At 41.5% G+C, this 25,691-nt stretch overlaps 1 protein-coding gene across 1 annotated transcript in view; it reads left to right on the forward strand.

The window, feature by feature from the left end:
* TBC1D15 (TBC1 domain family member 15) overlaps nucleotides 1–25,691 on the forward strand; it is a 244,217-nt gene that overhangs the window by 164,902 nt on the left and 53,624 nt on the right. Inside the window, exons 8-9 of the mRNA XM_075344894.1 lie at nucleotides 986–1,114; nucleotides 10,709–10,812. Of these exons, the coding sequence (XP_075201009.1) occupies nucleotides 986–1,114; nucleotides 10,709–10,812 (233 nt within the window). The remainder of the gene's footprint in view (nucleotides 1–985; nucleotides 1,115–10,708; nucleotides 10,813–25,691) is intronic.

Consider the following 25,691-nt stretch of genomic DNA (forward strand, 5'->3'; position numbering starts at 1 on the left):
AGACTGATACAAAGGCAGACAGAGAGATAGAAACAGACAGACAGACATAGACTGTCAAGGAAAGAGACAGATAGACAGTGACACACAGACAGAGACTGGGAGAGAGACAGTTACTATCCCGGGCAACGTCTGGTACTACAGCAAGTCAAAAATAAAGCTGCTTAATTTGTACACCCCTATTTAATATTATGATAACCAGTGTTCGTCATGTATGGTCCAGCTAACTATTGCGCCCCTTGTTTCCTTCTAGATTGTAGTCTTGCGAGCAGGGCCCTCACGCTTGCTGTAAGCTGTAACTGTTGAACTATGTGTTACTTTTGTGGATGCAGGTAAGGAGATGTTTGTCGTTCCAGCGGCGACACACATAGCGATGTGTGCTGCCGCAGGAACGACAAACAACATCATTACTGCAGCAGCAACGATAATTGGGAAGAGGGGGGCATGTCACCGATGAGTGATTTTTGAACGTTTTTGCGACGATTCAAAATCGCTCATAGGTGTCACACACAACAACATTGCTAATTCGGCCGGATGTGCGTCACAAATTCCGTGATCCCAATGAGATTGCTTTAGCGATCTCGTAGCGTGTAAAGCCACCTTAAGTCTTCTTATTGTCTTACTAATTTTAGAGCCCTTGAAGCAGTCTGCGTAGGCGAAACTAATTGTACAGCCATTTAATTAAATGAGAGACCGAATTCATTCTAATTTTGATGCAGAAAATACATCCAAACCCATGTGCAATTTCTTCCTTTCAAACTTACCCTTAAAGATTAGGTTTATGGAGTATTTCCCTTAATATTAACTATTTTGTTTGCTGTAGGGATTAGGGTAAAATGATAGCTAATACATTTAGTAGAATTTTCTGATAAACCAAAATATGTTTCTACTGATAAACCATAATATGTTATATAGCTATGTGTTATGAAGTGCACATTTTCGCTGCGGTACTTTTAATTTACTTGTTGTTTTGTTGCCTTTGTGATAGATTGATGTTGGTACACGACCAGAAGTTCAAAGGAGAGATCCAGTTTCAACAGCTGAATGGGACAGCAATATGGATTCAGGAGGAAGAATGCGTAATGTGGACCACTTAAAGCACATGATTTTCAAAGGGGTACTTTTATTCTTCATCTCACTTCTCTGAAATGAATTATTTATTTTGTTTTAACGGAAAACAGGAGCGAGCATACATAGACAGCTCTTCCCTTTGAGGAGAACGACTGACTGAAGTAAAGGCAGGATGTTTAATGCACTTATTGATTTCAAATGTAGCGCAAATTGGGAGCAGTTTTTTTTTTTTCAAGCCACCAAAATTTTAGAACTGATATAAGTGATGACAAGGAAATGCTTCCCAATACACGTTAATTTAACCCCTTCACGACCCGCCGATTTTTTTTTTTTTTTTTTTTTTTGCTTTCCGTTTTTTTTTTTTTGCCATTCTTCTTCTGAGAGACATAACTTTTTTATTTTTCAGTCAATATGGTCATATGAGGGCTCATTTTTTGCGAAACGAGTTGTACTTTTAAATGATACAGTTAGTTTTACCATATAGTGTACTGGAAAACAAAATATTCCAAATGCGGAAAAATTGCAAAAAAAAAAAAGTGCGATAGCACTATTGTTTTTGAGATATTTTATTAACTGTATTCACTATATGGTTAAACTGATGTGTTGGTGTGATGCCTCAGGTCAGTACAAGTTCGTAGACACCAAACATGGATAGGTTTACTTTTATATAAGGGGTTAAAAAAATTAGAAGTTGTCCGAAAAAAATGGTGCACATTTTACGCCATATTCCGTGACCCGTAACATTCTCATTTTTCGGGATCTATGGCTCAGTGACTGCTTATTTTTTGTCTCAGGCTGCCGTTTTTAACAGTACCATTTTTGCGCAGATGATGCATTTTGATCGCCTGTTATTTCATTTTGCGCAAAATTTGTGGCGAACAAAAAACGTAATTTTGGCGTTTGGAATTTTTTTGCTGTTACGCAGTTTACTGATCAGATTAATTGATTTTATATTTTGATATATCGGGCGTATCTGAACGCGGCGATACCAAATGTGTGTATTTTTTTTAACCCTTTAATTTTCAATGGGGCGAAAGGGGGTGATTTTAACTTTAAGGTTTTTTTTTTCTTATTTTTTAAAACTTTTTTTTTTTAAATTTTACTAGTAAAATTAATAAAAATATATGTGTGTGTGTGTGTGTGTGTGTGTGTGTGTGTGTGTGTGTGTACAATTAGGTCCAGAAATATTTGGACAGTGACACAATTTTCGCGAGTTGGGCTCTGCATGCCACCACATTGGATTTGAAATGAAACCTCTACAACAGAATTCAAGTGCAGATTGTAACGTTTAATTTGAAGGTTTGAACAAAAATATCTGATACAAATTGTAGGAATTGTACACATTTGTTTACAAACACTCCACATTTTAGGAGGTCAAAAGTAATTGGACAAATAAACCAAACCCAAACAAAATATTTTTATTTTCAATATTTTGTTGCGAATCCTTTGGAGGCAATCACTGCCTTAAGTCTGGAACCCATGGACATCACCAAACGCTGGGTTTCCTCCTTCTTAATGCTTTGCCAGGCCTTTACAGCCGCAGCCTTCAGGTCTTGCTTGTTTGTGGGTCTTTCCGTCTTAAGTCTCGATTTGAGCAAGTGAAATGCATGCTCAATTGGGTTAAGATCTGGTGATTGACTTGGACATTGCAGAATGTTCCACTTTTTTGCACTCATGAACTCCTAGGTAGCTTTGGCTGTATGCTTGGGGTCATCTGTACTATGAAGCGCCGTCCGATCAACTTTGCGGCATTTGGCTGAATCTGGGCTGAAAGTATATCCCTGTACACTTCAGAATTCATCCGGCTACTATTGTCTGCTGTTATGTCATCAATAAACACAAGTGACCCAGTGCCATTGAAAGCCATGCATTCCCATGCCATCACGTTGCCTCCACCATGTTTTACAGAGGATGTGGTGTGCCTTGGATCATGTGTCGTTCCCTTTCTTCTCCAAACTTTTTTCTTCCCATCATTCTGGTACAGGTTGATCTTTGTCTCATCTGTCCATAGAATACTTTTCCAGAACTGAGCTGGCTTCATGAGGTGTTTTTCAGCAAATTTAACTCTGGCCTGTCTATTTTTGGAATTGATTAATGGTTTGCATCTAGATGTGAACCCTTTGTATTTACTTTCATGGAGTCTTCTCTTTACTGTTGACTTAGAGACAGATACACCTACTTCACTGAGAGTGTTCTGGACTTCAGTTGATGTTGTGAACGGGTTCTTCTTCACCAAAGAAAGTATGCGGCGATCATCCACCACTGTTGTCATCCGTGGACGCCCAGGCCTTTTTGAGTTCCTAAGCTCACCAGTCAATTCCTTTTTTCTCAGAATGTACCCGACTGTTGATTTTGCTACTCCAAGCATGTCTGCTATCTCTCTGATGGATTTTTTCTTTTCTTTCAGCCTAAGGATGTTCTGCTTCACCTCAATTGAGAGTTCCTTAGACCGCATGTTGTCTGGTCACAGCAACAGCTTCCAAATGCAAAACCACACACCTGTAATCAACCCCAGACCTTTTAACTACTTCATTGATTACAGGTTAATGAGGGAGACGCCTTCAGAGTTAATTGCAGCCCTTAGAGTCCCTTGTCCAATTACTTTTGGTCCCTTGAAAAAGAGGAGGCTATGCATTACAGAGCTATGATTCCTAAACCCTTTCTCCGATTTGGATGTGAAAACTCTCATATTGCAGCTGGGAGTGTGCACTTTCAGCCCATATTATATATATAATTGTATTTCTGAACATGTTTTTGTAAACGGCTAAAATAACAAATTTTGTGTCACTGTCCAAATATTTCTGGCCCTGACTGTATGTATATATATGTATATATATATATATATATATTTTTCGGACTATAAGACGCACCGGACTATAAGACGCACCCTGGTTTTAGAGGAGGAAAATAGGAAAATAAAATTTTAAGCAAAAAATGTGGTCATGACACACTGTCATGGGGCGAGGATCTGCTGCTGACACTGTTATGGGGGTAATGTCCCCAAATTCTCTACTAAGGTGCCGCTGCCTGGTATATACAGTATATGTCCCTCATCCTGCTATATACCGTAATCCTGCCATATGGCTGCATCCTGCTATATAACCCATCATGGCATATGGCCCCATCTGGCTCATAATATGCCCCCATCCGGTTCATAATATGCCCCCATCCGGTTCATAATATGCCCCCATCTGGTTCATAATATGCCCCCATCCGGCTCATAATATGCCCCCATCTGGTTCATATTATGCCCCCATCTGGTTCATAATATGCCCCCATCTGGTTCATAATATGCCCCCATCTGGTTCATAATATGCCCCCATCTGGTTCATAATATGCCCCCATCCGGCTCATAATATGCCCCCATCTGGCTCATAATATGCCCCCATCCTGGTGTATGGCCGCATCCTGTGGCACATAAAAAAAAATAAACGTTCATGCTCACCTCACTTTACCTCACTCCCTGCAGCATCGCTCGTCCTCCCGTCTGTGTCAGCGGCAGCGCCGCTGATTGGAGCCGTCCTCATTACCCTGCTGGATCGCGATCATCTCCTGTGTCTGTACCAGTGTCCCGGCGGCTGCGTGTGGACACGTGCGCACAGCGATGACGTCATCGCTGTGCGCGCCACTAGTCTCCACTCAGCCGCCGGCACAAACACAGGAGATGATCGCGATCCAGCAGGGTAATGGGGACGGCTCCAATCAGCGGCGCTGCCGCTGACACAGACGGGAGGACGAGCGATGCTGCAGGGGAACGGTGAGTACTGTACACTGATTCACTGCTCCCCGCGCTGATGATGATGCACGGGGTGCAGTGAATACAGCCGCACATGATCACTCCAGGCCGTAGTTGCCAGGGTTGATCATGCGAGCCGGCTGTTTATCCCCCGCCCATCATCCCGCCCACCTGCCAGCGCCAGCTTCAGCGCTGAGGGATGATGGGCGGGGGATGGGCGTGCATATTAAATGAGCGGGTCCACGTGGTCACGGCAGGCTGCTACAGCCTGCTCGTGCCCCCGATGACCCGCTCCACGCAGCACCCAGATTCCCCGCAGCCACATTCAGACCATAAGACGCACCCCCCACTTTCCCCCAACATTTGGAAAAAAAGTGCGTCTTCTGGTCCGAAAAATACGGTACACTCCAAAACATTGAACTTGCATCTCCAAAGCTGTGATGATTGCACAATTTCCACACTGATAAGGAAATTATTGTTCATTGATTGTAATGCCTGTCATTTCTTAGCAATCAGCTTTAAAATTGTGAGCATATCTGGGACATCATTGTTCTGCAATCTCAAAAGAAGCTGCCAGCAGTGGATCTTGATGATTTGTTTGCCTAAGGGTACCTTCACACTTTAGCGATGCAGCAGCGATCCGACCAGCGATCTGACCTGGTCAGGATCGCTGCTGCATCTCTACATGGTCGCTGGTGAGCTGTCAAACAGGCAGATCTCACCAGCGACCAGTGACCAGCCCCCAGCCAGCAGCGACGTGCAAGCGACGCTGCGCTTGCACGGAGCCGGCGTCTGGAAGCTGCGGACACTGGTAACTAAGGTAAACATCGGGTATGGTTACCCGATGTTTACCTTAGTTACCAGCGCACACCGCTTAGCTTAGCGTGTGCAGGGAGCAGGAGCCGGCACTGGCAGCGTGAGAGCTGCAGAGGCTGGTAACGAAGGTAAATATCGGGTAACCACCTTGGTTACCCGATGTTTACCTTGGTTACAACTTACCGCAGGCTGTCAGACGCCGGCTCCTGCTCCCTTCACATTCATGTTGCTCTCTCGCTGTCACACACAGCGATGTGTGCTTATCAGCGGGAGAGCAACAATAAAAAAACGAACCAGCACTGTGTGTAACGAGCAGCGATCTCACAGCAGGGGCCAGATCGCTGCTCAGTGTCACACACAGCGAGATCGCTAATGAGGTCACAAAAAACGTGACTCAGCAGCGATCTCAGTAGCGATCTCGCTGTGTGTGAAGTACCCCTAAGTGCCTTTAAGGCTGCTTTCACACTTCCGGATTTTCCTGTGCGGCACAATCCGGCACTTTGCAGAAAAAATGCAACCGTATTTTTTTGCTGCCGGTTGCGTTTTTTTTGCATAGACTAACATTAGTGCCGCATTGTGCCGCATGGGCTTGCGTTCTGTCCGTTTTTTGCCGCATGCGGCAGATTTAGCCGATGCAGCGGCCGGATGGAACGTTGCCTGGCACGTTTTTTTGTGCAGCAAAAAAAAAACCGCATCGCGCCGCATCCGGCCGTTGCGGCGCATTTTCCTATGTATGCATATGGACGCCGGATGCGGCGCGATGCGGTAAAAAACGCATCCGGCCGCCGCATGCAGTTTTTGCCACTGCGCATGCTCAGTAGCCTGCCGCAAGCGGCAAAAACCGGACGGGCCGCATGTAAAAAACTTATGCAAAGGATGCGGTGTTTTCGCCGCATCCGTTGCATAGGTTTCACAGCCGGATTGAGCCGCACCGCTCAAACCGGATGTGTGAAAGCAGCCTAATCTGGATGGCAGCGCATTCCTCAGACATAATTTTATAACCTCGTATATAGGAGCCAAAGGTGTGGGTGCATGTATTTCTGCAATGGTACTGTTATTTGATACTAAATACATAGAGATGTTTTTAAAAAAAAAAAAAAAAAAAGTTTCAATTTTTTTTCATAATTTAATTATTTGTCTATTGATAATGGTATTTTCATAAATCCATGACTTTTCATGTTTTTGTTGCTCTAGGAGTGTAGATATAGTAAAGATATTTGCATGTGAACATAGACTTAAATGAAATGACACTTATGGACTGTGTATGGTTCAGACACTTATCCCAATCTCAAATTTTGATGCATTTTATAGGGAACCTGTTTTCATTGTTTCATACCCCAAACAAATGCTATCTATCTAATGCTAATCCATACCTGTTTATGTTTTAAAGAAATTTATTGTTGAATGTTATGCAAATTAGCTGCAAATGTGGTGGGCACTACACTTACACCTCTCTTCTTTATACCCTGCACACAGTCTGCAAGTGATTGACAGGTTACTCTATTTTAGTGACCTTCGCGTCCCACCCAAAATCTAGTGCAAGCGCTGTCATTCCCCAGGGAGGTGCATTCACAATAAGGTCCTCATGAAGAAGACTGTTGCTATCCTTTACGAGCGGGATAGTTTTCGGATTGTGCCATAAGCTGACTGTTTTCTTAATTCCTGCCTCTTGTTTCCATGTCGGTCGGCCTAGTAAAGAAAATGGTCAGTGTCTGTAGCAATCTGCAAACTGTGGAGCTCCCTCCAGATGCTGACTGTGTTCTTCTTCAAGACAATACCCATAGAATGACAGCTCTTGTACGATATCTCGGGTAGGATAGGGAGGTCACTGAAAGAAGAGTGAAGGCTGAATCACTGGCAGGAGATTGGCGGAGGATGGGTAGTAAGGAAGACGGGCAGCAGAGCTGTAAGTGCGATGTCTGCCACACTGCACTTGCGGCTCATTTCCAAAACAATTCAACAATAAAGGGTACTTTACACGCTGCGACATCGCTAGCGATGTAACACGCCAGATCGCACATACGATTTTCCGAGATCGCACATGTGACCGGCGCTATAAAATTAACCTATGTGCGATCTCGGCAAATCTTATCTGCGATCTGGTGTGTTGAATCGCTAATGAGATTGCTAGAGATGTTGCAGCGTGTAAAGCACCCTTAAGTTTCTCTAAAGCTTAAACACCGATTTATAAAATATAGGTATTATTTGAATCGGCATTACAGTATCGTTACATACGTAGCACTAGTTTGGGATAGTTAAAGTTGATGAACTGTTCCCTTTATGCAAACTTTGTAATAATACCGCCTACCCAGCACTTAATGTCCTGTGTCTTCTTTGAGAAAACCCATGAGTATATTGGCATGTTCTGATTTGATAGCTTTATTGTAATTTTAGGTTTATGTGCATTAGTAAAACATAATTACATAGGTTTTTATAAAAAAAAAAATTCCCCCCTATAGTCAGTGACTTGATTTTAATCTTTTTAAATCTTTGTAGTTTTAATTTTTGTGACAAACCTTTTACGTAGTGAAATGTGTTGTACACGATGAGAATTAATGTTCTAACATTTATCGGGATTAAATTCAGGGTTCGGTTGTCCTTTTTTTTTCTTTTCCCCAAATCTGTTGTACCATGCTGCTGTTTCTTTCCCTAACCTTCTTTTGCATTTAATTTTTCTGCAACATGGTACAATTCTTTTTGCTGGGACCAGTTGCCTTTGTATTTGACAACCGCTCTTCTGATTTTGTATTTGATAGTGATAAAGAAATAATAATCACTCGAGTTGGTTGATGTGTTTTTCCACAAATCCATCTGGTCCTTTTTTCAAATACAGAGTGATGTGCTTTTATTCCATCCAAAATGTCAATCGTAAACTGAGAATTCTCTTCCCATTGACCTCCTTTTATCACAAAGCACTCCTTGTAATCTCTTTACGACATGAGCACACTTCAATGTGCACTGCAGCCTTTGGATCCAAGGCAGCAGTAATCTCTCCGAAATGCTCTATACATCAAGTTTTAGTTAAAAAGTCAACAAACATAAACTTCTGAAATGTGTGCCTTACTTATTAATGTAGACTTTCATGGTTTACGTTGCTATAAGATGTGTAATCATAACTGCTGTTTACTGTATTCGGGATTTTGCACAATTTATCAACCCAACTATGTCAGATTTCCGGCATAATATGCACCAAAAACTTGTTGTTCGTGACTTCTACCATATTTATGTATTTTAAACTTTTTTTTTTTTTCTTCCTGTCCAATCAGATAGCATATCCTCATTGAAAAGGCTGTGACTTATTGGGAAAGGAGTACACCCTAGTGTGCTACACCATGTCTCAAAATTTGACACACCTTTATGGCATCAAGTAAGCCTACTAATTGGTGTAAAATTTGACTAGACGATCGGACCACAGCTGCGGGGGGCAGGCTGGCACTGAGGAGGGGCGGGCCGGTGTGAGGAGGGGCAGGCCGGCGCTGCAGAGGGGAGGGAGGGATTTATCTCCCCCTCTCCTCCGTTGCCGGCTATTGCCATTCTCGCTCTGCACTCTCAGTACACCGGTGTACTGCGAGTGCAGTGCGTTTTTGTTTTTTTTTCCTCTGGCCTCATACACTTGAATGGGTGCGAGAGAAACAAGAACAGCATTGCACCCGCAGCATGCTGCGATTGTTTTCTCAGTCCGATTAGGGCTGAGAAAAAAATCGCTCATGGGTGCTGACACTTAGGCGGGCTTTGCACATTGCGACATCGCAAGCCGATGCTGCGATGTCGCACGCGATAGTCCCCGCCCCCGTCGCAGCAGCGATATCTTGTGATTCCTGGCGTAGCGAACATTATTGCTACGCTAGCTTCACATGCACTCACCTGTCCTGCGACATCACTCTGGCCGGCGTCCCGCTTCCTTCCTAAGGGGGCGGGTCATACAACGTCAGAGCGACGTTACACGGCAGGCGGCCAATCAAAGCGGAGGGGCGGAGATGAGCAGGATGTAAACATCCCGCCCACCTTCTTCCTTCCGTATAGCCGGCGGCGGCAGGTAAGGTGATGTTTCTCGCTCCTGCGGCTTCACACACAGCGATGTGTGCTGCCGCAGGAACGAGGAACAACATCGTACCTGTCGCGGCAGCGTAATTTTGAAAAAGTCGGAGCCTACACCAACGACGCTTTTGCGCTCGTTAATCGTATCATCTAGGATTTACACACTATGATGTCGAAAGTGACGCCGGATGTGCGTCACTTTCAATTTGACCCCACCGACATCGCACGTGCGATGTTGCAACGTGCAAAGCCGCCCTTAAAGTAATATTGGTCCGAGTGGAATGCACTGTTTTATCGCATTCCACTCGCTCCGATTTTCATGCCGTGTGTCTTAGGCCTTAAGTCGCCGTAACACGCTACGATTTTTATCTGACGATATGTCGTCGGGGTCACGGATTCCGTGACGCACATCCGGCATTGATAGTGACGTCGTTGCGTGTGACACCTACGAGCGACTCCGAACTATCGCAAATAGGTTGAAAATCGTTGATCGTTGACACGTCGTTCACTTTCAAAATATTGTTCATCGTTTGAAATGCAGGAGACATATTGGTACGTTTGACACCCTGCAAACGACGAACAACATCCACACGACCGCCTTGGTCAAAGAATATATTGCTGAACGATTTTGTGTCGCTTGTGCGATCGTTACATGTGACCGCTAATAAATGACCTATGAGCGATCTTGGCAAATCGTAACTACGATCTGGGCGTGTCACATCGCTAATGAGATCCTCAGATAAATAGTAGCGTGTAAAGCGCCTTTTAATCTTGACAGCCATGTACAAGGTTATAAGGCTGTTGTGTTCAGGTGAGGGGATCCTTGGCCATTCCAATAATTGCAGTGCATACTAAGATATATGTGAATTCGGCCTCTAAAAATACAAAGATTTATCAGACAGCAAGAACTGTTGTAGTGAGTATGAGGCATTTTAAAACCCTAGTTGAAGTTTGCGGTGTCTGAGAATTTGACATCAGTGATGAATATTCTCCACTGTTTTTATCGTTGGGAGAATAATGTCTTACTGGGAATAATTGTGTTTCCTCCAGGGACTTTGCCATGCTTTGAGAAAGGAGGGATGGAAATACTTGCTGGGTTATTTTCCTTGGGACAGCACTAGAGAAGAACGAGCTCAGCTCCAAAAAAGAAAAGCGTAAGTAACCATATATTGGGGGGACGTTTCTCCTCGTAAATACGGAGGCTTCCATATTAAATAAATGTCACTTAATTCAGGGTTTCTGTGTAGTTTTTATTTGCTTCAAAACATAATGAATAACATTTACTAAGCTAATTCTCCAGAATTGTGGCTTCATTAACAACAGACAGCTGGTTTACATGGCGTACACCTCAATTTGTATCTTAGATTCGCATTTCTGACTCCCTGGTCAAGGGGCTTAGTTTAGTAGTAAGGGGCTATTGTCTGAAATGTATCATCATTGTGCCAACATTTTTACACAAATTACATGGGCAAAGTAAACCAACTAATAGGTGACGTAAAGTTAGACGAAGTTATTTAATCTGCATCAAATTTATAATCTAAGATAAGCTGCTGTTATGATCTTCACGCATTTTAATGCTGTATGTTTAAAGAGGACGCGTCACTTGCTCAAAAAAATGTAATCAAAGACTTTGTAAAAAATCACTGTGCTTCCCTGATTCTGACGCTTTTTTTTGCACTCCGTCACATTTGTTGCTTTTGGAGTGCAGTATGTGAATTTTTTGCTTGCAGACCAACTGGACCTTTCTTTAGAGTCTTCTCTGGGGTCATGTGTTTTCACCATTCCCTCCCAGATAGTGTCAGTCACCGCTTGGCTGTCTAGCAAACTTAGATGCTGCTGAGCTGTGATTGACAGAGTTTGAGAGCGAGGAGAGAAAGCACATGCCCCCCATAAGAGTACTGTGGTCTGCAAGCAGAGATTTCCTGCCTAGTTGACAATTTGGATCAGTGGCTTTGTTGCACCGCTGACTGGGACTATGCACTTTCCAATGTTGCTATATGTCACCGCTAAATAAAGCATCAGAGGAGTCCAGTAGCTCTTATATAGCTGGTTTCAGTGTGATAATCACAGCCTTACATTGCAGTGCTTACAAGCTTTATGGGAAAGAGCTTGTAAGCACTTCTCTTATCTGACCAACTTTGATAGACCTACATAACGAAAAGTAAAATTAAAAATGTCTCAATTTGTGAGAATGTTTAAAAGCAAGTAAACTGCAAAGTTGTCACTTTACAGGCACTTACATTGACGAGCAAAAGAATAACATTGTTTTGAACTTTTGACTTTAAAGCTCATATCTCACCATGCACCACAGCTTTGAGCATCATTTTATAGACAATGATCTTGTTTATCTCATACATAAATTTAATTTGCAACTATTTGCATATGATTAGTTATGCAGATTCGTGTCATGTTACTGCATTGTTACTGTTTTTTGTTCCTGGTGGTGGAAAAATCCCCCCCCCCCCCCCGTGTACTACGAACTACAACATGTTCTCACATTCCATAATAGCTCAGTGTTTTATTAGGCTGATTCACAAGCAAAAGGACAGTAGTTTGCATTTAGGAGCAGCCATGAAGAAAATTTCCAAAGAAAATCATGTGAGTGACATGACAGTTGGAAGAAGATTAAATGCAGTCTGTCCATCTGTTCAAAATACAAGAGGTGGACGTCCAGGCAAAATACCAGTGTCAACAAGTCAGGTCATCACAAGGTCTATAAGTTCTGGCGCTGCAAACACGGCAGTGGAGGTGGCTTGTATGCTTCTTAATAGTGAAATTACAGAAATCACACACATTACATAAGTCTGGAATGGTGGCCTGAGAAAAAGGTTGAGCCTAAACTTCAATATAAGATCGAGAAATTAAAGGAACTATCAAGTTTGTTGGAGGAAGCCTAATGATATGGGGTTGTTTCGCAGTCAAAGGCATTGGATATTTGACTAGGATTGATGGTGGTCTCAATGCTGAGCTATATGTGAGTATCCTGCAAGATTAGTTACTTTGTGCACTCGAGTACTATGGGTATGAATGGGACAACATAGTGTTCCAGTAAGACAATGACTCAAAGCATAGGTTTAGATTGGCAATGAAATGGTTCAATGACCATACAGTAGAGGTGCTGGATTGTCCCCCACAGTTCCCAGACTTCAACCCAATCTAACACATGAGGGTAGAATTGAAAAAGCAATTTACATAGATTGCACACAGGTGGTCTTCCTTTCATTAAGCATGTGACTTATGAAGATAATTACTTGAACCAGAAATATATTCACATGGAAATGGTTGATTTAATTTATCCCATAAATTTTAATTTTTGCCTATATTTTTCTCACTTCACTTTTCCATCTTAGACTATTTAGTGTTGATGTGTCACACACAATTTGAATTAAAAAAAAATATATATTTAAACACAGGTTGTAGTGTAACAAAATAGGTAAAAAGCCTAGGTTGGGCGGTGAATAAATTTCCTCAAGGCACTGTAAATTCCTGAACTTTTATTGGTGAGTTATAAAATCATGTTTACATCCAAGAGTTGTCCATAAAAACAATTACTTTTATGGACAACACTTGGATGTAACCAGGGCTGTGGAGTCGGAGTCTGAGTCGGAGCTCATTTTGGTGGAGTCGGAGTCGGTATAAAATGCACCGACTCCTAAAATATATAATAAATTGGGGACAGTAGTGCAATGCAGAATGTGCTGAATATTTTACTAAATAATAACATTTAGTATAATGCTTATATTTAACCCCATTACGACCGCGTTACGTTTTAAAACTGCACCAAAAAAGGGTCCTTATTCCTTTCTGCCGTTTTAAAACGGCGGGCAGAAATAAGTGTATAGCGCCCCCCAGCGTCAGAAAATCTCCGGGGTTTCAGCTACCGGGGGTAGCTGAGACCCTGGAGATCATGATTCGGGCCGGTTTTTCCGGTCCCCAGTCACGTGATGACCGGTATACACCGTATACCGATCATCAAGTTATAGTAAATGACCGCGCCGGTAAAAAATGATGTATCTCCCATTTGGCATGATCAAACATGTCAGATGGGAGATAAATCTCCCCGGTGTCCCCAAAGTGCCCCCCCCCCGACCCCCAACCCCCTCCCGAAAATCCAAGATGGCCGCGCGCACCGGCGAGCACAGCAGCGCGCCGGCCACATTCACACTGTTCCTATGGTTTCTGTCGTATGTGCCATAACACATACGACAGAAACCTGCTCCCCAGGCCCTGCCAAGTCACCCCCTATCCCCACCCCGGTGTTCCCCGGTGTCCTACATACCTGTCGGAGCGCTGATCCCCCGCGGCCCCCTCCTCCGGCTCCTTCACAGCAGACGCTGACACACGTGCAGAGCGCGGCTGTCAGCTTCCTGTGTTCAGAGACGCTGGCTGCTGCTGCTGCTGCTGCTCGGCACGCTGCAGCTGTGACCCAGGGAGAGTGGGTGCAGATTCTTTGCACTCACTCTCCTCAAATGGAGGGTCTGCACTCCTAGAAAATGGGGGATACGTTCCCTGAACATGTCCCCCATATTCTAGAAGGTCCAGAGGCGACGTGGGACGTCCAAATGGATTACAGCGGATTTATTTTTTTTCTTTTCAATAAACTGGTGAATCAGGGAATGTTTTTGGGGAGTGTTTTTTCAAATAATTTTTTTTTTTGTTAATTTTTTTTTTTTTATTACTGTCAATTAGTTATGTCTGGTATCAAATAGACGCCGTGACATAACTAATTGCTGGGCTTGATGCCAGGTGACATTACACATCTGGTATCAACCCCATTTATTACCCCGTTTGCCACCGCATCAGGGCAACGGGATGAGCTGGGGCGAAGCGCCAGGATTGGCGCATCTAATGGATGCACCACTTATGTGGCGGCTGCGGCCTGCTATTTTTAGGCTGGGAAGAGTCCAATAACCATGGCTCTTCCCACCCTGAGAATACCAGACCCCAGCTGTCAGCTTCACCTTGGCTGGTGATTTAATTTGGGGGGACCCCACGTTTGTTTTTGTTTTTTTTAATTATTTATTTATAAATTATTAAAAAAAAAAAAACAGCTTGGGGAGCCCGCCAAATTCATCACCAGACAAGATGAAGCTGTCAGCTGTGGTTTGCAGGCTACAACTGTCTGCTTTACCCTAGCTGGCTATCAAAAATAGGGGGGACCCCACGTCATTTATTTTAATTATTTTTTTTTTTTTGGGCTAAATACAAGGCTAGGTATCCTTTAGTGCCACATAAAAGGCACTAAAGGGCGCCAGCTTAGAATATGCAGGGGGGTGGGATGTTATATATGTTTGACATCTATCCAATCATCCACTGTAGCATTTTAGGCTATGTGCCCACAATCAGGGTTTGAAGCGTTTTGGGCTCAGTGTTTTCCCTGCATCCATAGCGCTGCGTTGTGCAGTAGAAAACACTTTAAAAAGAGAGTTACAGCGTTTAGTGCTCACAATGTAGAAGGGACACCTGGAATACCCTAAATTACTGCCTGAAATGAAACAGTAACAACAGTTGCTATGCCATAATTGATGTATAGAGTATGATATGGGTCTATTATCTAAATAAAACCACTATTGAATAATATCTTATATCTGTGGATCTGAATCTAATGAATATATATTTTTGAGTGCGTGTATACCATCATTGGATATATACTAAGGCTATGCCTGGTCAAAAACACATATTCACATAGATAGGGAGTCACCTGCTAAGTAGATTGAATTGTCACAAATGGTAACCGAAATCTGATTCTAATAACATCAGTATAAAGCTGACATCCTCCAGTCTCAATCATACCATTCATCAAATAAAAATATCAGAGGCTGGGTGGACTAAATAGCCACAGAGTGTCAGTATACAATAAGCCAAAGGCATGGTAGTATTAAATAGTTACACATATGGCAGTATAAGTAAAAAAATCAGAGATCATAGGCTAAACCACTTAGGCAGTAAGTACCCCAAATCAAATCACTAAGGAGTGATCTGCTCCTGGTCCATTAGGTACAATAATAGCATATGTGCTCTGTCTTTGAGATCCACAGATCCATTCAGCTTAAAGTAACAAAATCAGGCAGGCAAAACATACCCATGTTGGTATGTGGCAGATGTCTCCTCCTATGCCCCGATGCGCATTTCACATCGAGCTTCCTCAGGGGGCTACTCGTTAATCGGCACCTCGCATCTGTTATAGCTGCCATTACCCCATTACATCAGCTGTGGATCATTAACGGCGCGTGCATGCCTCTATCCGCCCACCGCCCCAGGACCGCCGCTCGTCAGCGGCTGTAGCACACGCATACTGACTCAAAAAAGCCAGTACCCGCGTGCCGCCTATAGACAGCGGCGCGATCCCGGACAGGAGGCGGAGTGCAGCAGGCAAGCGCACAGATCCACAGCGATGATGCGACCGCAATCCACCAAAATTGGATCCACACAATGTGCCAGCAAACAGCCATCACTGGTAGCTCTAACTGTATATGACAGTGTGTTACCAACAGTACATTATGCTTAGTGTTTACATACACTCGGGGCCACACATCATACTAAAACCCCTTTATATAGGGGGTGGTAAATAGCAAAATACGGCCCTTAAATGCAAAATACAAAGCTATCTCACATAAGGAACACCTTAACTAGGCATCCAGTATAAAAAAATCAAACAGATTGCATATCACATTTAGAGCACATTAGCATATAGTTCTTCAATAGGTGCTCAGTGTGCGGTGTCCATAGACGGCAGCAGTCACAAAATGTTCATAAGAATAATGCCCAGTCTGTAGTGGATAATGAGGATAGGCACTAAGATGATACAAAGGAGAAACGTGGAACTGCAATAGAAATAAATAAAAAATATTAATAAAAACCGATTAAAATTGTGAAAACGAAAAAACAGTAGAGATAGCACAGCAAATTCAAATATCAAGTATGAAGCCATCTAATACATTAATATAATGATTGGTGTTGAACAGGGAGTCAGCTAGAGAAAGCAAGCGAAGGAAATTGTAGATTAACGAGTAGCCCCCTGAGGAAGCTCGATGTGAAATGCGCATCGGGGCATAGGAGGAGACATCTGCCACATACCAACATGGGTATGTTTTGCCTGCCTGATTTTGTTACTTTAAGCTGAATGGATCTGTGGATCTCAAAGACAGAGCACATATGCTATTATTGTACCTAATGGACCAGGAGCAGATCACTCCTTAGTGATTTGATTTGGGGTACTTACTGCCTAAGTGGTTTAGCCTATGATCTCTGATTTTTTACATATACTGCCATATGTGTAACTATTTAATACTACCATGCCTTTGGCTTATTGTATACTGACACTCTGTGGCTATTTAGTCCACCCAGCCTCTGATATTTTTATTTGATGAATGGTATGATTGAGACTGGAGGATGTCAGCTTTATACTGATGTTATTAGAATCAGATTTCGGTTACCATTTGTGACAATTCAATCTACTTAGCAGGTGACTCCCTATCTATTTGAATATGTGTTTTTGACCAGGCATAGCCTTAGTATATATCCAATGATGGTATACACGCACTCATAAATATATATTCATTAGATTCAGATCCGCAGATATAAGATATTATTCAATAGTGGTTTTTATTTAGATCATAGACCCATATCATACTCTATACATCAATTATGGCATAGCAACTGTTGTTACTGTTTCATTTCAGGCAGTAATTTAGGGTATTCCAGGTGTCCCTTCTACATTGTGAGCACTAAACGCTGTAACTCTCTTTTTAAAGTGTTTTTTTACTATTGTGTGAATATTGTTTTTGTTATTGATTTTTTGTACCAATAAAGCTATTTGTATTGTATTCATGTGTAAATACTCCTATTTCTTCTATTTAAAATATCTAATGGAGTTAGCATAAAAAACATCACGTAATAATGAAAAACTGGATTTTTCTATGGTTGTGCAGTAGAAGCACAGTGGAAGGATTTTTAGAAATCCCATGCCCACTGTGTTTCTTTTCTCCGCAGCATACACTGACCTGTGGCGCAGCTTCCCGAACCTCAGCATGTCAATTTATGCTGCAGAGATGAGTGTTCTCTGCAGGTAGAATAGAACTAAAGTCCACAGCAGCCTGAACCCAGATCTTGGGCATGGGCAGCTGCGTTCTCCCGTGGACAACACTCACATCTCTGCAGGAAGGCTGACACTGTGTACTAGATGCCGTGTCGCTGGATCATGGCCACATAGCCTAAAAGTGAGAGATTTGTTGCTACAGCAACATTTTTGTGAAGTACCTGTGGATTCAAAATGCTTACTATACTCCTGAATAAAATCCTTGAGGGGTCCAGTTTCCAAAATAAGGTCACTTGTGGGGGGTTTCTGATGTATAGGTACCCAAGGGGCCCTGCTAATGTGACATGGTGCGCGCAATTTACTTCAACTTTTCCAAAATTCAAATGGTGCTCCTTCCATTCCAAGCCCTCCCATTTATCCAAACAAAGGTTTTTGGCCACATGTGGGGTATCCCTGCACTCACAAGAAATTAGATAACAACCTGTGGGGTACACGTTTTGTTGTTGCCTCTTGAAAAAGTGAGAAATATGTCGCTAAATCAACATTTTTGTGAAAAAAATGAAAATTTCAATATGGCAACCTAAGCTTATCAAATTCTGTGAAGTATTCGTGGATTCAAAATGCTCAATATACACCTAGATAAAAGCCTTGAGGTGTCTTGTTTCCAGAATGGGGTCACTTGTGGGCGACCTCCACTGTTTAGGCACCTTAGGGGCTTTCCAAATGTGACATAGCGTCCGCTAATTATTCCAGCCAATTGTTCAGTCAAATGGCACTTTTTCCCTTCCAAGCCCTGCTGTGCACCCAAACAGTTGATTTCCACCACACATAAGGTGCATACTCAGGAGAAGTTGCACAATAAATTTTATGCTGATATTTTTCCGTGTACTCTTGTTAAAAAAAAGCTATCTGGTTGAAGTAACAATTTTGTGGTAAAAATATATTTTTTTTATTTTCGCAGCTCAACATTATAAACTTCTGTGAAGCACCTGGGGGTTCAGGGTACTCACCAAACATCTAGATAAATTCCTTGAGGGGTCTATTTTCCAGAATGGGGTCACTTGTGGGGGACCTCCACTGTTTAGGCACCTCAGGGGCTCTCCTAATGCAACATGGTGTCCGCTATTGATTCCAGCCAATTTTGCAGTCAAATTGCACTCCTTCTCTTCCGAGCCCTGCAGTGTGCCCAAACAGTTGATTTCCACCATGTACAAGATATCACCAAACTCAGGAGAAATTGCGCAATAAATTTCATGGTGATGTTTTTCCTTTTACCCTTGTGAAAAAAAGCTACCTGGTTGAAGTAACAATTTTGTGGTAAAATTTTATTTTTTTATTTTCATGGCTCAACATTATAAACTTCTATAAAGCACCTGGAGGTTTAGGGTACTCACCAAACATCTAGATAAATTCCTTGAGGGGCCTATTTTCCAATATGGGGTCACTTGTGGTGCTTTTTTGCTGTTTACGTACCTTAGGGGTCCTCCAAATGCGACATGGTGCCCGCAATCTTTTTCAGTAAAATTTCCTTTCCAAAATTCAAATATTGCTCCTTTCGTTCCAAGCCCTCCCATTTCTCCAAACAAAGGTTTCAGACCACATGTGAGGTATCACCGCGCTCATAAAGTGGGTAAGAAACATTGGGGTCAAATTTTTGGAATTACCTCTTGAAAAAGTGAAAAAATTGATGCTAAAGCAACATTTTTGAGAAAAAAAATGAAAATTTTCAATGTGACAATGTAACGTTATCAAAATCTGTGAAGTACCTGTGGGTCCAAAATGCTCACTATACCCCTAGATAGAAGCCTTGAGGGGTCTAGTTTCCAAAATGGTGTCACTTGTGAGGGGTTTCTGCTGCTTAGGTACCTTAGCGGACCTGTAAATGCAACATGGTGCCCGCAATCTATTTCAGCCAAATTTGCTTTCCAAAATTCAAATATTGCTCCTTCTGTTCCGAGCTTTCCCATTTGTCCAAACAAAGGTTTCTGACCACATGTGGGGTATCGGCGCGCTCATAAGAAAGTGGGGAACAAGTTTTGGGGTTCATTTTGTTGTGTTATTTCTTCTAAAAGTGAATAAATTTGGGGTAGAGCAACATTTTAGGTAAAATTTTATTTTTTGCTTTTTTCATTCCACATTGCTTTAGTTCCTGTGAAGCACCTGAAGGGTTAATAAACTTCTTGGATGTGGTTTTGAGCAGTGTGAGGGGTGCTGTTTTGAGAATGGTGTCACTTTTAGGTATTTTCTGTCACTTAGGCCTCTCAAAGTCACTTCAAATGTGATGTGGTCCCTAAAAAAATGGTTTTGTGAATTTTGTTGAAAAAATGAGAAATTGCAGATGAACTTTGACCCCTTCTAACTTCATAACCCCAAAAAATTTTGTTTCAGAAATTGCGCTAATGTAAAGTAGACATGTGGGAAATGTTATTTATTAACTATTTTGTGTGACATAACTCTCTGGGTTAAGGGCATAAAAATTAAAAGTTTGAAAATTGCAAAATTTTCAAAATTTTCATCAAATTTCCGATTTTTTTTTCACAAATAAAAGCAAAAAATATCGTTCTAAATTTATAACTATCATGAAGTCCAATATGTCATGAAAAAACAATGTCAGAATCATTGGGATCCGTTGAAGCGTTCCAGAGTTATAACCTCATAAAGGGACACTGGTCAGAATTGCAAAAAATGGCCTGGGCATTAAGGACAAAACTGGCTTCGTCCTTAAGGGGTTAAGTGAAAAATGTATTGTAGTACAATGTGAACATCAGACATTTAATCACTTTTATGATACAATAATCAAGATATTTAGATAGAACATAAAATATATTTATTGGAGTACAACTTTAGAACACAAACTAATAAATTGTAAATATGTAATACAATATGTAATATATATATATATATATATATATATATATATATATATATATATATACGCATACATACATACATACATACATACACATATATATATATGTATATAATGTGTGTGTATATATATGTGTGTGTGTGTGTATATGTATATATATATATATATATATATAATATATATATATACACACGATATATATGTAATCTACTGTATATTACACAGTGTATTACATATTTACAATTTATTACATTTTGTGTTCTAAAGTTGTATTCCAATAAATATATTTTATGTTCTATCCAAATATCTTGATTATTGTATCATAGAAATTATTAAATGTCTGATGTTCACATACACATGTTCATGTATTACAATAAATTTTTCACCTAACTATAAGCAATATATGTAGGAGTCAGAGTCTGAGTCGGTGCAAGAGAAATTGAGGAGTCGGAGTCGAAGGTTTGGTTTACCGACTCCACAGCCCTGGATGTAACCATGATTTGATAATTCATCAAAGTTCAGGAATTTATCTCTGTTTTGACCTTGATCTATCCTTTGTATCCCAGACTTCATTCTCTATCCCACCATTGGTTACAGCACGAGGGTGGTCACACTTGTAGACCCCATGCACACTATGCCTTTGCATGTAATATGAAAGGTAAATTCTTTTTTTGTAGTTGAACCTGTGACCTGTCTTTATCACGTATACTCAGTAATATCGTTTCAGAGCAGTGTATCACAGGGAGGGGGTGCGGGAGACCTTCTGTGTCACCGTAATGTTTACCTTGCGCTTCGTTACCCCGCTTGATGTACATGCATTCTGCATTTGCTTTGAGGCTGTAAGCTGCCTTCTTGCTTACTGTGTTGCTCACTGTCCATTACTCCCATCTCTTCTGCTTATCACATCTGATTAAGCAGCCTTTACTGACTTGAAAAGATTGAGATTCTTTTCTAAATATTTTTTTCTTACATAGCAGACAGAAAATTGCTTGAGATTAACACTAGCGGTGCTTTGGAAATGATGGCCATTGTAAACATGAAGCAGACAAATGCAATACTTTTCAGTGCTTTACAATATTTTTAGACCATTTAAAGTTGTTTTATTGGAGTGATGATGGCTGGAATAGAAAATTACATATCTGCTATCATTCAGCCTCTTCTCTTGTTCTCCCGCTTCCCCTGTTTATGTACCAGACTTCACATCATTCCTTACCAGACGCATTCAAATATGAAAGGTAGTTTTGTAAGTATGGATTGAATGGCTGTCAACATGTGCGCTCCTGAAATGACCCTGGTCATAAAAATGTAAAATCATTACACTTTTAGTGAAGAAGTTTAGTGCTAACTGGTCATAAGAAACACTGACATGATGGAACGCCTGGTTCTAGATTTTCCATCAGAACACTAGTGATTGCGATTCTTTTTACTCATAAACCCTGTAAAGGTCCCAATACACATTAGACTAATGCCGGCCATATCGGCTGAAATCAATGAGTTCAGATAACACTCTAACGTGTACGGAGGTTGGGGGGCACCAACCAACTGATGCAGTCAAGTGAGCTGTCATTCCGGTATGCCCAATTTTTAGACTGCCGATAGTTCTGGACAAGCTCTCTTGTGTTTGGGGAAAGACTGTTGAAATTGCAAAGAATCGTTTGACTCATAGCCAATGTGTATGGAGGCCTTTATGCAGGGTGCTGCTCCAATTTATTTAATCGTATGAACGTATATCTTACCATCATATAAAAATAAACACCAGACAATAGACAGTGATTGAAAAATATCAAAAGGATAAAAATCAAATTTGAATATCAAGATTTTCTATATATGCAATAGCGTTATCATTTACAATATAGAAATCCTTGTCACCATGGTAGGATCTCAGGGGGCACTCCTCAACAATGTGCTGGATAGTTTGATGATCTGCTCCACAGTCACAGGTTGGAGAGTCATATTTTCCCCACTTATACATAAAATCTGCACAGACGCCACAGTTTGTTCTGATACGATTTAGAGTAACCCATGTTTTCCTTGGTAGATTGAAGCCTGGTGGAGGGTTTTGTAAATTAGGGAACATTTGGGGATCACCGTCTACTACATTGACCCAAAGTTCTCGCCATTTCTCCTCTAAATTGAAGTTTTGTTCATGCAAGGTGATTGCAGTTCGGATGGGTGGGTGTCTTGATTTCAATCGTTGTATTGTAACATCTCTGATATTTTGGTGTATTGGAAGTTTTTCATTATTCCCTACTTTAGTGTATTCTTTAGGTAGGAGCTTTTGTCTTCTTAGATTTGCGGGTGCGATATGACTCAGCACAGGTAACCAGTGAACAGGTGTAGGTCTAATAGCACCAGATATTATACGCAAAGAGTTGTTCAGCTGAGTGTCAATTAAGTTTACATGACAGCTGTTTAACCATGATGGAGCACAGTATTCGGCAGCAGAGTACACCAGGGCAAGAGTAGATGTTCTCAAAACAGATGTTGCCGAGCCCCATGAGGATCCACAAAGTTTCTGAATAATATTACGTGCTTTCAGTTTCTGTGCCAATTTATCCAGATGGGATTTAAAAGTTAGACTTCTATCAAGGGTTACACCTAAGTACTTAGGATTGAAATTGTGTTTAACAGATTGGCCTTCAAATTGTACTTTAAGTTCAGTCTTGGCACTTGCATTGTGTAAATGAAAGCAACAAACTTCCGTTTTTGATGGGTTAGGTTTTAATCTCCATTGTCGGAAGTACTTTCCCATTACACTAAGATCTTTTGTAAGAACATCCTCTGCTTCCTCCATTGTTTTGCTTACCATAGCAAGTGCCCAGTCATCGGCATATCCAAATTTCCGTGACACTGTTTTAGGAATTTCAGCTAGGTACAGGGCAAACAGGAGAGGTGCCAGCACTGATCCCTGGGCCAGTCCGTTGTTTAAAGATTTCTTACAACTGGTTGAATCGCCCATAATAAGATGAGAAGTTCGATTTGCAATCATATTGTTCAAGAGGTACATCATTTTCTTACATGGAATCACCTTCAAAAATGTATATAAAAGTCCTTCCCTCCACACAGTATCATATGCAGCAGAGAGATCGATAAACGCCACTGAAACTTTCTTGTTCTTCTGGAATTTAGCTTCAATGAGAGTTGTCAAAGCTAAGGCTTGGTCACTACAGTTTCGAGCAGGTCTGAAGCCGGCTTGCTCTATAGGTATTGAGTCGAAAATCTTTAGACTGAGCTTGTTATATATTAAGCGTTCTAAGAGCTTATATAAGCAACTCAACAAGGCAATGGGTCTATAGCTTGATGGATTATCTGCAGGCTTCCCAGGTTTTAACAATGCAATCATATTGGCATGTTTTAATTTACTAGGGACTTGAGAATTCTCCATAATATCTGAGAAGAACTTTGCCATCCATTTTTTCGCATAAGGTCCACAGTTTTTGAGAAATTCAGGATGGATCCCATCAGAGCCGGGAGCTTTGTTAATTTTAGTTTCAGCAAGGGCAATTTCAATGTCACAGGTTGTAAAAGCACGTGAGTATTCTTCAGATGGCGCCACTGATTATTTTAGTAGCTTAAACTTACTTTTAACTTCTATGGTGTGAGCTCGGTCTTTTGGGCTTCTTGATATGTTCACAATATGTGCTGCAATTTGATTTGAAGTTATAGAATTCGTTTTGTGCTTTACTTTACGATTTCCTTCTAGTTTTCTTAAAAGAGACCATGCTTTTCTACTGGACCTTTTAAAGTCCAAATTCTCAACTGTTTCCATCCATTTAATACAACGTGCTGCATTCAGTTTGTTCAACAATTCCTCACCAATTTCACCATCTTCACTCTCAATTTCGTCTGTACAGTTGTTCACATTCATCAGACCATCCTGGGATATATTCTTTGCGAAAGCCACGTGGTATTGATTTCTTTGCAGCTGTAATAACTGCTTTACAAAACCGTGCATAGTTTTTACTGATTGGAGGTATCCAGCCGATACACTTATCAAGGTGATCTGCAAACGTCTTCCAGTTGGCTTTGGCAAGGTTCCATCGAGGATGCGGATACGACGTTACAAGAGGAATAGATACTCCAATGGTGATGATGACAGGGCGATGCTGGCTACGAGGGAAATGTTTGACAACACATCGAGATGTAGACAAAGGTTGATTTGTTTCTATTGCGTGAGACAAAACATAAGTCAGGATTGTATCCTCTCTGCCAGGCTGCTGACTGGAAAGTTGGAAAGTCCTTTGCATCAAAAACGAGGAATATATTATGCGCTTCAGACCAGTTTACCAGATACTCGCCATTGTCATCGTTGCTAGCATATTGCCAAAGCTCGTGGTGGCTATTAAAATCTCCTATGTATACAGTAGGGTGTGGGTGAACATGAATGACTTCTGTGGGTCATTGTACTGCAGGAGGCTTGTAAATATTAACAATTGTGATATCGCCAACTTTGCTCACAACTTCATGGATGTCATTTTCAACAGATGTAGATACAAGCATTGCGTTTTCAATGTTACTTTTCACATATGTGGCTACACCGTAATGAGAGTCATATGTAGCACCAATTAGATCAAAGCCATAGATGGAGCCGCGAACTAGGAGTTGATCTTCATTTTCAACATGCGTTTCCTGAAGAACAAGTACATCTATTTTGTGATCAGTGAGGAACTTGTGGAGAAAAACACATTTTAGGCGGCTGATACCTTCAATATTAATTTGGCAGATATTCACCATGGGTCCAAGATCTTTCATTTGAGGAGTGACATTTGTGACAATACCATTATATTTTTTAGGCATTGTCAAAGTTGTTCCTTTGTTCCTCTGTTGATTATCAGGTATGATGTAAGATATACTGACCAGGAAATCTAGATACAATTTGATTGTTTGGTCATCAAGATTGTTAGTCCTTTAGCGTTACCCAGGGTGCACCACGTGGAGGCGGACTAAAGCTGGTGTCACACATAACGACGACGACAACGACGTCGCTGCTACGTCACCATTTTCTGTGACGTTGCAGCGACGTCCCGTCGCTGTCGCTGTGTGTGACATCCAGCAACGACCTGGCCCCTGCTGTGAGGTCGCCGGTCGTTGCTGAATGTCCAGCTTCATTTTTTGGTCGTCACTCT

This window comes from Anomaloglossus baeobatrachus, chromosome 4 (assembly GCF_048569485.1).
Source record: "Anomaloglossus baeobatrachus isolate aAnoBae1 chromosome 4, aAnoBae1.hap1, whole genome shotgun sequence".
NCBI lineage: Eukaryota > Metazoa > Chordata > Amphibia > Anura > Aromobatidae > Anomaloglossus > Anomaloglossus baeobatrachus.